Genomic DNA, 14,626 nt, shown 5'->3' with positions numbered 1-14,626 from the left:
TTTTCCAGCTTTCCAAACATATACCAAAGCAGAATTTTCAGTTCTACTCACGACCAAAGACAAGATGTTAAGTAGCCCAAGCGCAAACCTGTTTTCTGCTTTTAACGCATTCTATACACTGAGCAAAAACTGAATTCTCCAAAATCACATTAAAAACATTCCATTCATATCCTCTTTGTTCTTGCAAACAAATTCATCCAGTTGGGAAAAGCTGTTTCTGGCAGTCCATGCTTACTGAATCTCAATTTTTCCCTAGCAACTGGGCTAATTATAACTGCAGCTACCTGGTAACAGCATTAGGTTTTCCTGACATTGGCTGGCAATCTTAAAGCCATCTCAGTTCTGCTGGCACCTAACTTCCCGAGTCAGCATCAGGGGGACTGGGAGAAGGGAAGTGGCTATCTTAGCTAGGGTGAGAGTATCCAAAGAGGCTGCTCAAAATCACAGAACTTCAGAGCTGGGAGAGACGTCGGTGTCAATACCACACTTTTTATACATTAAGAACCAGAGACCCAGAAAAAGCAACTTGTCAGAGCCAGAAACCTGGCTGTCTTCTTGGTTCCTTTCCCTCCACCCTCATCCATCACCAAGTGCTACAGATATTTTACCTCCCAAACATTTCATAGACCAGCTCCCTCCCCTCCATTCCTACTGCCATGGCCTTCAATTAGGCCCACATCATCTCACGGTTGGCCTCTCTGTTCTCCTGATTTCCTGACTTATCATCCTTGAATCCATCTTTCCCTCCCACCAGAAGGATCTAGCATGTTTCCTGCTTAAGTATGGAGTCCTGCCCCAAGGCCACAGAACCGGAGCCCAGAACCAAGGTCACCTCTGAAGCTGACTGAGCCCTCTGTAACTGCTGCCAAAAGCTCCAGTGATCAGTAGTCTTCCTGACCCCAAATTAGGCAAAAATGCCCACTCCAGCAGTCATCCAGTAGTGCCCTAACCAGTCACCTAATGCCAACCTTCCCACAGGAATTTTGTCCAGAGGCTACAAAAACTGCCCACTAACCTATGAAAAGCATCGACTTTCCCTGATCTGTCAGGAGGTTGGCCTGCTGTGATCACAGTGCTCACATTATCTCTGCTCTTTGTTCTTAATAAACTCACTCCCTTCTGAAATTCTCTGTGTCTGGAAATTCTTTTCCAACCCACTTTCGGACTGTCTCAACATTATGGCCCATACATGACTTCCTACCTGTCCTCCTCAGGATGAAGTCTACGGTCTTTAAAGCAGCACAAAGGGTTATGTCCATCATACCCTTCAGCCTCATTCTATGTTGAGAACTCAAATTAAGCAACAAAAGGCCACTTAGAATTCTCCATACACACACACGATGTGGTTTCTTATCTTTAAGCTTTTGCTTCTTTCCTTTTACCACCTCCTCTCTCCCACTGACTATCCAACGCTTACTCTCCTTTGAAGACAAAGCTCAGGGGTCCTCAAAGAATCCTTTGTAGATTTTCCTTCAGTCTATTCTATTCAGTTGGGTTAGAGAGGCCTCATTTGAATTCTTTACACTCATACGATCTCTATCACTGCCTCCTATCAGACTCTGTTATCACTTGTGTCTTCTGCATGTTTGAAGCCCCAACTTCTAGCACAATACTTGGAACATAGTAGGCACCAACATAACGTTTATTAATGCATGAATGGATGAATCCAAAGCTCCCCATTATCTGTCTCTTTCTTACCTTTCCAGTCTCATCTTACCACCACAAGTTCTACTCATATTGAAAGATCTGAAGTGTGCTAAGCATGCAATGCTTTTTCATGCTTCTGGAGTGTTAGTTGCTCAGTCATGTCTGACTCTTTGCACCTCTGCCAGGCTATAGCCCACCAGGCTCCCCCGGGTATGGGATTTTCCAGGCAAGAATAGTGGAGTGGGTTGCCATTTCCTTCTCCAGGGGATCTTCCAAACCCAGGGATCAAACCCAGGTCTCCCACATTGCGGGCAGACTCTTAACTGTCTGAGCCACCAGGGAATCCCCTTTTCAAGCTTCTATGCCCTTATAAATACTGTTTCTTCTGCCTGAAATGCCATTCCTTGTTCTATTCTTTCTTACGATTCAATGCAAACTTCACATGCTTGGCAAGGACTTTCCAGGAGAATTTAATTGTCATCCTTAGTATTATAGAACAATTGGCACATACCTCTCTGGAAGCCCTTATTTTACTGTTTTTATGTATTTATTAATAGCTTTCCCCACCAGCACTTAGCACAGTAGCACTGGCATACGGTAGTCAGTAGATGTTTGAATTACTGAACAAATGGGTACAGACACAAGTAAATGAATGGCTAGGGTGATAATGTAAACAAAGTAAACAGCTGAAACAGGAGTTTAGAATGCCTATTTTTTCAACTATATCATGCTACTTTTATCAGCATGTAAACATGGCTAACAGAAAGAAGTGGCTTCATGATAAGTTCATGTAGAAGTATAAATTATATAGACATAGTCAAGGAGCTAGTTGAAAGTGGTTTACAATTAAATGAGGCTCCAGATTTCGTTTTAGATTTGTTTTCTGATGATTGAAAGAATAAGTCTTAAATATTCAAAGGAAAAACATTTCTCTCCCCAACAGGTAAGTATTATGACATCTAATTAAGAGCTCCTAAAAATGAAAAGAGTTGTGTTATGCAAAAACAGGGGGGGGAAGTTATTTTTGTTAGGGATTTCATAAAATTTTAAAGGAACTGTGACAGTTATGGGAGAGTTGCTTTTAAAAAATTTAGTGGTAAAATACACTTAATATATAACTTGACATTTTAACTATTTTTAAGCATACAGTTCAGTGGCATTAAATACATTAATATTGTATAACCAACCATCTCCAGAACTTTTCCCCCAACTGAATTTATAGGCATTAAACAATAAATCCCCAATTCCCTACCTCCCCATAGCCCCTGGCAACCACCATTCTCTGTCTCTATGAATCTGACTGCTCTAGATACTACACATAAGTAAAATCATATATTTATCCTTTTGTGACTATTTTACTTGGTATAACATCCTTTAAGCTCATTCATGTGTCAGAGCTTCCTTCCTTGGCTAGGCAATATTCCATGGTATGGATACACCACATTTTGTTTATCCATTTCTCTGCCAATGGATATTTAGGTTGATTTTACCTTTTGGCTAATGTGAAAGGTGCTGCTATGAATGTGGATGTACAACGATCTGTTCAAGTCCCTACTTTCACTTATTTTGCATATATACCTAGAATTGGAATTGCTGCATCATATAATAATTCTATGTTCAATTTTTCAAAAAACTGTCACACAGTTTTCCACAGTAGTGACACCACTTTCCATTCCCAACCAGCTTTACACAGGGTTCCCACTTTCCCCACATCCTGACCAACATAAGCTAGTTTCTGTCTCTGTGTTGTTTTTATCAAAGCCATTTTAATGGATGTGAATTTAAAAAAATTTTAACCAAAAACACAAATACTGGTTACAACTAATGAAGTCTCCTTACTTTCTTCCTACTTCTACTCCCCCAAAGAAGAGGAAATCACAAGCAAGGCTTCAAGAACCTCAGAAAGCAGAGAGTGAGAGGAGTCAGCACACACAGACTGTGTTCATACCAGACTTCTACAGAAATGTCTAAAAATAGTTTGGCCAAAGTAGCCCTTATTTCTCTCTCTTTATTCACCTTTCCCCCTTCCTTACTATACATATTTCTTTAAAGTTCACATAAGTAAAACATAGCGGGAAAAAACTGAGCAGCTGACTAAACAAGGTATCCAACTATAAAAAGAAGACAGAGTCAGCTCTGTTAAATATAAGAAAACCACTCACTCTGCAACAGCAGCTGCAACAGTCACTTTAGACAGTAATCCGAGAAGGTATACACTCTCCAGGTATGCAGGGTAGCAATAATGCTTTACAGTTTTCGAACAGCAATCACATTAAACAAGTCCACATATAGGGAGGAGGGCAGGACAGGAATTCGTGCCTCCCTCTTAGGAAACTAAGGTTCAATGAAGTTAAGGACCAGGCCAAGGAGATGTAGTGGGAGAAAGGTGGAGTCAGAATTCAAGTATTCTGAGTCTAAAACTTCTGTCCCTACATTTTTATATCCCTCAAAGATCTTGTCTTTCTGTAATCACGTTCCACTGGTTCAAGTCAAGGTTCCTAAGTTATATGGCCTGATGGAGCTCCTTGGGACTTCACTGAACTTTTGGGGACCTAGTCTGTACGTACACTATTACTCATCATTTCCCAAAACCTAAAGACATCATGTTAGGACCAAAGAACATTAGTCATTGAGCCAAAAAGAAATCCAATAAAGAGAGTAAATCTTGAAATTCTCATATAAGGAAAAAAAAGTATCACTATGTGGGCTGATTGACTGGAGATCAAACCAGTCAATCCTAAAGGAAATCAACCCTGAATATTCACTGGAAGGATTGTTGCTGAAGCTGAGGCTCCAATACTTTGGCCACCTGGTGCGAAGAGCCAACTCACTGGAAAAGACCCTGAGGCTGGAAAAGATTGAGGGCAGGAGGAGAAGGGGTAACAGAGGATGAGATGGTTGGATGGCACCGCTGACACAATGGACATGAGTTTGAGCAAACTCCGGGAGATAGGGAAGGACAGGGAAGTCTGGTGTATCACAGTCCATGGGGTCACAGAGTCGGAAATGACTGAGGACTCAACAGTAACAACAGATGTGGGGTGGTGGATGTGAACTAGACTTACTGTGGTGATCATCTCATGATATACGTGTGCGTGTATATATTTTGGATCGTTATGTTGTACACTTGAAACTAATGCAATATGTTAATTATATCTCCATTAAAAAGAAACATAGGTCTTAAAAAATAAACTAAATAAGCTGACTTTAGAACCAGACCAAGTTACAAAGTATGAAACAAAGATGATAAAAAAAAATTTAATTATAACCAATCATAGTCATAATAATAGTTTCCGTGAAGCCAAAGGACTTTGTATTATGACTAAATAAAATATTTTATTAAAATCAACAAACTCAACCTTTCTTATTTACTGTTTTTTCTTTAAACATTCATATTTGAGGGTGCCAGTAACTTTGCTGCTACAAAGACACTTGGATTACATTATGTTACTTATACATGGGCAAACTAAAATGAAGAATGGAGACAAACGGTCCCGAGTCCACTACTGAGGATGAAGAAACTGATTCGGAATAAAAAATGGTCCAAACTGAACATGTTCAGTAATTGGACTGATCTGGATAATTTGGCCACCTCTCAGTTTGTCATAGCAGCGGCAAAAATTACGTGATGGCTTTCTACCATGTGATAGGCATTGTGCTGATTTCAATTAATAGGCTCATATGATCCTCCTTCAGATCCTTTAAGATAGAAAATATTACAACACCCCCTTCAGCAAAGATAAACTCTAGCATTTGTCTAAGGTAACCCAGGTAGCCAGTGGTAGAACCAAGATTTCATCTCAAATCTGTCTTGTTCCTTGCACCCAGTGACAGCAGAGTAGCAGGGATGATAAAAATTTGGTAGCCAAGTAAAGTCAGTGGGCCGTTTTAAAAACTTAGCTGCAGAAATAAGCTATGTATAAACATCAGAGAAGGAAATGGCAACCCACTCCAGTGTTCTTGCCTGGAGAATCCCTGGGACGGCAGAGCCTGGTGGGCTGCCGTCTATGGGGTCACACAGAGTCGGACACGATTGAAGGGACTTAGCAGCAGCAGCAAACATCAAAGTAGTCTCAGGAAAAACATCCAGTCTCAAAAGAAGAGAAACCACAGCTCAAAGAAGTCAGGCAGTTTAAAGGCCACAAAACAAGAGAACACAACTCTTTCAACTCCTATCCTAAAGGCCAAAACCACTTTAACTTCCAGCATCAATTATATCATATTCAACACAGACTCTATTTGGTCCAGGATAACATTCAATTTCTCCTGTTGCTTAAGCAACAGGAACTGACCTTGTCAGATTTTAAATTCCATTCTGAGAATGAAACCTTAAGTCTTTTTAAAAATGACCTTGAATAATAATAAATTCAAACAAGGTTAACAAGTAAGTAGTCATCATGTGGCAAAACACTGTGGATGGAGGTTTTAGTGTGCTGTTTGGGGATCGGGTGTTTACCACACAGCAGTGGATTTCATAAATTCCAGGGTTGGTCATATTTCTAGTGGCGGCACACTTGGCTATCATGAGAAGAGTCAGGATTAGATAATCAACAACAACGAGGAAGTTCGCCAAGTTGCCGCCCAGAAATTATTTACCAGAGCAGCTGCAGTTCAGAAATGCTAACAAGCCAGTCTCCCTGGGAGTGGGCCATGCTCAGCTGTAGACCACTTACAGTTTTCTGACTTGACTTTGCTCCAGAATCAGGAGCTCTGTGTACTGCAGTGATCTCTCCCTTCTGTGTTTCAGATATTGTCTACCCCACACTCTGAACCTACAATTAATATATGCTACCATGAGGGGGCGGTGGCACCGAATCACGTAGGTACATGCCCCAGTTGTTCTGTGCTGAGGGTACACAGCCTCCACCTGTGTGTCTATTCATTTACAAAAGTTGAAGCTTAAAGGTAGTTTAACTTAAACACTCAACAAACAGTAGCCAGTCTCACAGAACCAATTCTTATGTATAATTTAATACTATTTTATTTCTTAATTCTATGAACAGCTTGAAAGAGAGAAACCCTTAACTCCTTTTACATTTACTTGCTTTGAAGTTGATACTTGTAGGTTTCTATATAACTAACTCTTACAATTTCTCTTAAAATTAAACAGCCTTGTAGCTTCCTTTACAATTAAGAATTGTGTATATCTACTTTAGTCTTTCCCTCAATTAGCTACATAAAGGAGGACTTGCTACTTGGAAAGAGAAAGACAGAACCCTCTCTCTAGTCCTTTTCTCCTAAAGTTTCTCATATTTCCATTCCCTATAGTCACCATGGTGAAATGCTTGCTTGTCTCTAAAACAGTAGTTTTTACTCTTCAGTACAACTAACAAAAGTTTGCCATAGTAAAATATATGTAAAGTGATAAAATAATTCCTATTCACAATAGAATTTTCTTACATTTTTCACAAATACTAGTTTTCTTTAAGAGAACCATGCATACAATACCCAAATTAATGCAGACTATCTTAGTTGAGTATGATTTAATGCTTTTACTATATTTAAAGAAGAGTCCTTTGAACACTAAAGAAAAATCAAGCTAATTTTAGCCACAGAACAGGGTTCTAAATTCTTATCTGAACTACCTGACTTACCATGTGATGCATCACATATCACTCTCCTTGTCTCTGCCAACATGACTGCTAATTCATGGTCCTAACCTTGCGGGGTCACAAAGGGACTAACACGGTTAAATGTGAAACATATGCATGGGAGTATCTGAGGGTGAGATTAAATGAACCAAACTGCTTCATTTTTAAATATCATAATAACTGTTACAATAGTAGGCATACAACTACTGCCCTCTCATATATGTATAACGTGATGAAGTTCACAAGGTGCCTGGATATGTCTTCTTATTAAATCCTTATGGTGGCTATTTATTCACACTCGCAACAGATAACCTTCAGTGCCTCTGCTGCTGTGCATTAGCCTTAATGCCAGTTCTGCAGGAACTGGAAGAGGCTCAGAAAGGCTAAGTAACTCATCCAGGTCTCTGGTTGTCCAGGGCTCCTGATTTCTGGTTTTCTAGTCCTCTATCCTTCTGTCAAAGTGGAACTGCCCTGATTTCTATCAATCCCTCATCACTACAAAGTGTGATAAACTAATTTCAACTATATTAATGATTGATAAAGGCTTTAAGTGTTCTGCTTCCCCAATGAGGGCATGTTAACCTAAGCTGTTGGTGCTTCCCAAATAATCACAGCAAAATGGGATGAGTGATCTGACAGGTGAATGGAATAAAGGTATGATGAGAAGTGAAAGGAGGGAGTACAGAATACTCAAGTAGGCAGTAGTTATATGTCTACTAGTAGTAATAGTTATTATGATATTTAAAAATGGAGCAGTTTGGTCCTTTTAATCTCACCCTCAGATATTCCCATGCATGTGTTTCCCATTCAAATATGTTAGTCCCTTTGTGACCCCACAAGGTTTAAGATTCCCCAAACTATATGAGGCCAGTAGCTGCCTGATTACTCTGCTTTTATGACCAAAAAGAGATAGAGTCATTTTTACCACCTGAGTGGGACTCATGGCATTGTGTCCATGCACGCTAAGTTGCTTCAGTTGTGTTCAGCTCTTTGTGACCCTATGGATTGTAGTCCACCAGGCTCCTCTGTCCATGGGATTCTCCAGGCAAGAATATTGAAGTGGGTTGTCATGCCCTCTTCCAGAGGATCTTCCCCATCCAGGGATCAAATCCATGTCTCTTACATTTCCTTAATTGGCAGGCAGATTCTTTACCACTAACACCACCTGGGAAGCCTCATGGCAATACTGAAGTCTAACAAAAGGCTTGCCACCTCTGCAGGTGACAATTTTCTCTTACCCCAGACCATGCTCCCATGCAGCTTCTATAATCCTTTTTTTTTGGTTGCACCACATGGTTTGTGGGATATTAGTTCCCTGACCAGGGATGGGACCCTTGCCCCCTGCATTGGAAGCACAGAGTCCTAACCATTGGACTGCCTAACAAGTCCCTATAATCGTAATTACACTTCTCCAGGAGAGCAATGGTGCCCTCTCACATGGACCCAAAGTTTCCCTGAAGACCGTCTCCTTAGCCACTGCAGAGCAGAGGGTGAGACTAAATGAGATGAAATGACTCAAGCAGTCACTTGATTCAAGCTAAAAAAAATCCTCTCTCTCAAATTATCTAAGAAATCGTCCCTTCCTTCTGCCTTGCTTTAGAGACAGTTAGTAGGAAAAATTTCCTTTCTTTGAACAGTGAGCAAATTTATTCACTATTCCTACTCCAAGGCAAATACTGCTACTCATGCTCCCCTTCTTCCTCTCTCTGTTACCAACCCTCACTCGGCAATATCCTCCTTGACTACCGGCAGTTCCAATGAGGCACACTCATGAAAGTTGCTTAGTTGTGTCCGACTTTTTGCAACCCCATGAAATTAAAAGACACTTACTCCTTGGAAGGAAAGTTATGACCAACCTTGATAGTATATTAAAAAGCAGAGACATTACTTTGCCAACAAAGGTCCGTCTAGTCAAGGCTATGGTTTTTCCAGTGGTCATGTATGGATGTGAGAGTTGGACTGTGAAGAAAGCTGATCGCCAAAGAATTGATGCTTTTGAACTGTGGTGCTGGAGAAGACTCTTGAGAGTCTCTTGGACTGCAAGGAGATCCAACCAGTCCATTCCAAAGGAGATCAATCCTGGGTGTTCATTGGAAGGACTGATGCTAAAGCTGAAACTCCAATACTTTGGCCACCTCATGTGACAAGTTGACTCACTGGAAAAGACTCCGATGCTGGGAAAGGTTGGGGGCAGGAGGAGAAGGGGACAACAGAGAATGAGATGGCTGGATGGCATCACCGACTCTATGGACATGAGTTTGAGTGGACTCCGGGATTTGGTGATGGACAGGGAGGCCTGGCGTGCTGTGATTCATGGGGTCACAAGGAGTTGGACACGACTGAGCGACTGAAATGAACTGAACTGAACTGATGGACTATATAGTCTATGGAATTCTCCAGGCCAGAATACTGGAGTCGGGTAACCTTTCCCTTCTCCAGAGGATCTTCCCAACCCAGGTCTCCTGCACTGAGGGTGGATTCTTTACCAGCTGAGCCACCAGGGAAGCCCACCTCACTATATAGCCACATAAAAGATGAAAGATGAGTCTGATCAATTTCAGGAAAATTCAGGTTAAAACATGGAAATCCAGGAAAGACAGAAAATAGGGCTAAATGCCTCAGATTTAGCTGCTCATAATAGTTCAATTTACCAAAGAGTGGTTTGGGTCTCACAGACACCAATTATTCCTCTGATCCAAAGCATTATCTAGCAGCCTGTAATGCATCCCAACCTTCTTCTCAACAGGACAGGGCACACACAGATAATGATAATATTCATGTAGTCTTCTGGTATGAACAGCTGGAGATTCAGAATCTCTAACAAAGTCAGAGGCCATCAACTCCAGGTCATTCAGGCCACTTCAGTTCCTGCTTGCCCAGACACTAAGAAAGCTAAGGAAACCAACATTGTGGCAACCAGTTAGGAAGCTTAATCCTTGTAAACCATAGCCTAATGTCCTCTTACCAAGGTGCTGTCTCACCCTCAACTCAGCCAATACCCCCCAGTCTTCCTTCCCCACCCCACTCCCCCATCAATTAAGATAGCCCTCCCTTCCAGGGACGCTGCCATTCCCTCTCCCACCCCACCCAAGGCCAACAGGCTGTTCATTCCATCAATACCCTTTCTTCATTCTAAGGTGAACTATTCCAAAAGATGAAAATGACTAACATTCTGTCCCAGAAACTCATCTGAATAATCATTTTCAAAAACAAATCATGGATTTCTCAAGGAAGAGAAATGTCCTCCATCCCTGCCCTTTCCTTCAAGGCATCATTTCCTGCCCCCATGTGCCAGACAGAGCTAGAAGGCTCCCTGCTCTAAGCAGAGTATGGGACTTAAAAACCACCAGCTTCAGTCTCTTCCAGGGGTTGTTTAAAAATGCTGATTTCTAAGCTCCCTCTCCCTTACTAAATCAGAATCCCTGGGGGTGAGTCAGGAATGTAGCTACACTTCTAAAGCAGCTCCCAAGGTGATTGCTCTCCACAGTTCCACACCAGACTTTGGGAGCCTCTGATTTAATCCCACTCCCTATTTTTACAGAGTAGGAGAGTAGGAAATAAAAGAGGTGAAATGGGCTTGTCCAAGGTCACGCAGTGTGAAGGTGACCAGAGCCGGCCCGGAACCACCTCCCTCGCTAGTTCGCACAGCACGAAGAGGAACATAGGAACAACCCAGCATCTTGATGTGTCCACACTGGCCCCCCGCCACTCCAGCGGAGTGGCAGCCCCCCCAGCACTCACCCGCTTGTAGATGTCCTCCCGGCTGGCCTCATACTTCTGCTGCATGCGCTCCTCCAGGAAGTAGATGCGCAGCTTGAGGCTGAAGTTCTCCTTCTTCAGGTCATTGAGGTGCTGGGACAGAGTGCGATATCCATTAGACATGGTGGGCAACCCATGGGGAGGAGCACGTGCCCGGTCGCCCCCCTCAGCCCAGGAATGCGGTGCGCCTGCACCGCGGCATGAAGTGAGCCGGCGGCCACACTGCAAGGCTACGGTGACATGGCCCTGGCGGCTGGCTGCCTCCCGCGCTTGGGCCTGGGCTTGCTGCTCTGGTGCTGGAGCGCACCCGCTTTCCTTTTTTACCTCGGGAGATATTTGCGGAATCCCTGACAGAGGAACATGCTGCGTGAACTCAAACACAAGTGGTGTAACCTGACTCCGAGCTAGGACTCAGCTCTCACTCTTGCAGTCTCCCAGGCCCAACTGTAAGCAGTTAACAGTTTCTCCTAAAAGAGACGGGGGCTCACCCCCCAGAAGCTCCCAGGAAATGGGGAAGGGGAGTAATTCAAGGTGACAGTGCGACTGCAAGTATACAAAGTGGTCCATGGAATGGTGACCATGTGTGGAAATATCCCCTTCCTATCAGGTGCAGATCTTCAAGAAGGACTTATCAGAGGGGTTTCTAATTCCCTTTGATAACCAGAAGCTCACCTCTAATCAGTTCCTTCCCAGGTTTTCTCCCTGGACCTTTCAAGCCCTGAGGCAGTTAGAGAAATGGCCTTTCTTATCCTGCTCACCTCCCCCTACACCTGCGTGTGTGTATATGGGTGTACGTGCCTGTGCGTGCTCAGTCATGTCTGACTCTTTGTGACCCCATGGCTCCTCTGTCCACAGGATTTCCTAGACAAGGATACTGGAATAGGTTGCTGTTTCCTTCTCTAGGAGATCTTTCCAACCCAGGGGTCAAACCTGTGTTTCCTGCACTGGCAGGCAGATTCTTTACCACTGAACTACCACTGGGAAGTCCACATACCTGAGCTACCTCCAAAGAAAGGACCATTCTTCCAGTCCAGTGCAATCTTTGCAAACTCTCTACCAGCTACACCAGCTGAAAGAGCCAGGGTCAAAGGCTACTCCCTTTAAGGGATGAGGGAAAAAAAGAAGGTGGGAGGTGATGAAGGGAGGCGTCAGACTGGAGCCCAGAGATTTCACCCAGTCACTAGTTCTTAACTCCAGCACCTGCCAAGTGGATCCAGGCACTCATCACCAGATCCTGCTCCTAAAGCAATTTAAGATCCTTGAATGACAGCTGCAACATTAGCAGGAAGTATTATTTATACCACACCACACGGGACATTGAAGGTGACTGGGGGACAATGCCACAGCACAGATACCAAACGCAGGTTCTCGGTTGCAATAATACTAGCGTGAAAAAAAACCCAAAAAACTTAATATTAACATTCAAAGTAAAGAAAACAAAAATTTTATACTTAATTCAAGTAGTCATTTCCTTTCCACACCACCTGCTCTTCATTCATCTAATTCCTTATACATAATAATTCCAATCAACATCCCCTTTGTACCCAACAGTTGATAAACTGAGCAAGAGGGATACAAAGATGAAGACAGTCCCAACCTTCCAAGAGATAGATGGCCATATAGATATAGATGCTTATGTTTTGAGCTTCCCAGGTGGCGTGAGTGATAAAGAATCCAACTGCCAATGCAGCAGATGTAAAAGACGTGGGTTAATCCCCTTGAAGATGGCATGGCAACCTACTCCAGTATTCTTGCCTGGAGAACCCCATGGACAGAGGAGCCTGGGGTGCTACAGTCCACAGAGTTACAAAGAGTCGAACAAGACTTAAGTGACCTAGCATGCACGTATGCATGTGTTTTACGCTATGGCCTGTGTTATTTAAACTTTTTACACTTCATACTGGAATCCAGCGCATGAACACACACACACACACACAACTGAAGTACAAATTCCCCAAAGTAATGTTAACCAGCACTCTGTGGGATGGATGCTCTTTGATATTTTCTATTCCATTTCTCATTTTGGAAGTGACCCACTGAATTGATTTCAAGACCTACTAATAAGTTTTGTCCGGAAGCTTTGAAAAATACTGAATCTATGGGGACCCAGAAGAGTGATTCATTTTAACTGGGATGGTGAGAGAAAGAAAGCTTCGACTAGAAGTTGCACTTGCAATTTGCTTTGAAAGATAAAAAAAGTTTGAGTGAATAAAGTGGACTCAGGAGGCACAATTAGAACTGAGCATTCTCTCAAATCCTGGAGGAGGAAATGGCAACCCACTCCAGTATTCTTGCCTGGGAAATCCCATGGTCAGAGGTGGCTGGCAGGTTGCAGTCCACGGGGCCACAGAGAGATGGACATGTCTGAGCATTTTCTTTTGAACGGATTTGAATGATAAATAGACAACACATTTCCTACCTAGACCACTGGTAACTTAAGACAATATAGTCTTCATTTTTTTAAAATGCACATTTAAAATGCATTTCAGTTCAGTTCAGTTCAGTTCAGTTGTTCAGTCGTGTCCGACTCTTTGCGACCCCATGAATCACAGCACGCCAGGCCTCCCTGTCCATCACCAACTCCCGGAGTTCACTCAAACTCATGTCCATCCAGTCAGTGATGCCATCCAGCCATCTCATTCTCTGTCATCCCTGTCTCCTCTCACCCCCAATCCCTCCTAGCATCAGACTCTTTTCCTGATCGCATGAGGTGGCCAAAGTATTGGAGTTTCAGCTTTAGCATCAGTCCTTCCAATGAGCTATTTCCATTAAATCAGTGCTTTTAGAATAAGTGAATGTCATCTAGGCTTGGGTAGAGACAGTGAGGAAGAGAAAAGTCTAAGTTAAAACTCAAAAAGATCCTTTTTCTGGTCCCAGCTCTGTTACTAAGTAACTATATGACCTTGGGAGTACAATTCTCTAGAGGCCTAACTGCCCTCCTTTATAAAATGAAGTAGTTGAAACCAGGTGATTTTTTAAGGCCTTTTCCTGGCCTAAGCTTCTAGAGGAATAACCTAGTCATTATTACCTCCATTTTGAATGTACATGCATGCTTAGTCGCTCAGTCATGTCTGACTCTTGGGGCCCCATGGATTGTAACTTGCCAGGCTCCTCTGTCCATGGGATTCTCCAGGCAAGAATACTGGAGTGGGTTGCCATTCCCTTCTTCAGAGGTCCTGATCCAGGGATCAAACCCACATCTCCTGCATTGCAGGAGGATACTTTACTGCCTGAGCCATGAGGGAAGACCCCATTTTTCACAGGGGAATCAGATACCAAATTCTAGATTAGTGTTTAATCATGCTTTTGATGTCTACTTGTATTCTTTCATCATGTAAGATAATTAAATAGAAGCTTTATGGAAAGTAAAATTGAATATGAATCAGTTCAGTTCAGTTCAGTTCAGTCGCTCAGTCGTGTCCGACTCTCCGCGACCCCATGAATCACAGCACGCCAGGCCTCCCTGTCCATCACCAACTCCCGGAGTTCACTCAAACTCATGTCCATCCAGTCGGTGATGCCATCCAGCCATCTCACTCTCTGTCGTCCCCGTCTCCTCCCACCCCAATCCCTCCCAGCATCAGAGTCTTTTCCAGTGAGTCAACTCATCGCATGAGGTGGCCAAAGTA

The 14,626-nt window shown here is 43.0% G+C and overlaps 1 protein-coding gene across 8 annotated transcripts in view; it reads right to left on the bottom strand.

The window, feature by feature from the left end:
• The window catches only part of LOC129541805 (myomegalin-like), a 214,533-nt gene that overhangs the window by 142,781 nt on the left and 57,126 nt on the right, over nt 1-14,626 (bottom strand). For all 8 annotated transcript variants that reach the window (XM_088835639.1, XM_088835637.1, XM_088835641.1 and 5 more), the window contains exon 4: nt 10,980-11,090. In XM_088835639.1, the coding sequence (XP_088691765.1) occupies nt 10,980-11,090 (111 nt within the window). The remainder of the gene's footprint in view (nt 1-10,979; nt 11,091-14,626) is intronic.

The sequence above is a fragment of the Moschus berezovskii genome, chromosome 4 (assembly GCF_049115385.1).
Source record: "Moschus berezovskii isolate FMDL1 chromosome 4, NW_MosBer_1.0, whole genome shotgun sequence".
NCBI classification, from domain to species: Eukaryota; Metazoa; Chordata; class Mammalia; order Artiodactyla; family Moschidae; genus Moschus; species Moschus berezovskii.
This window is presented reverse-complemented; position numbering and strand designations above follow the sequence as displayed.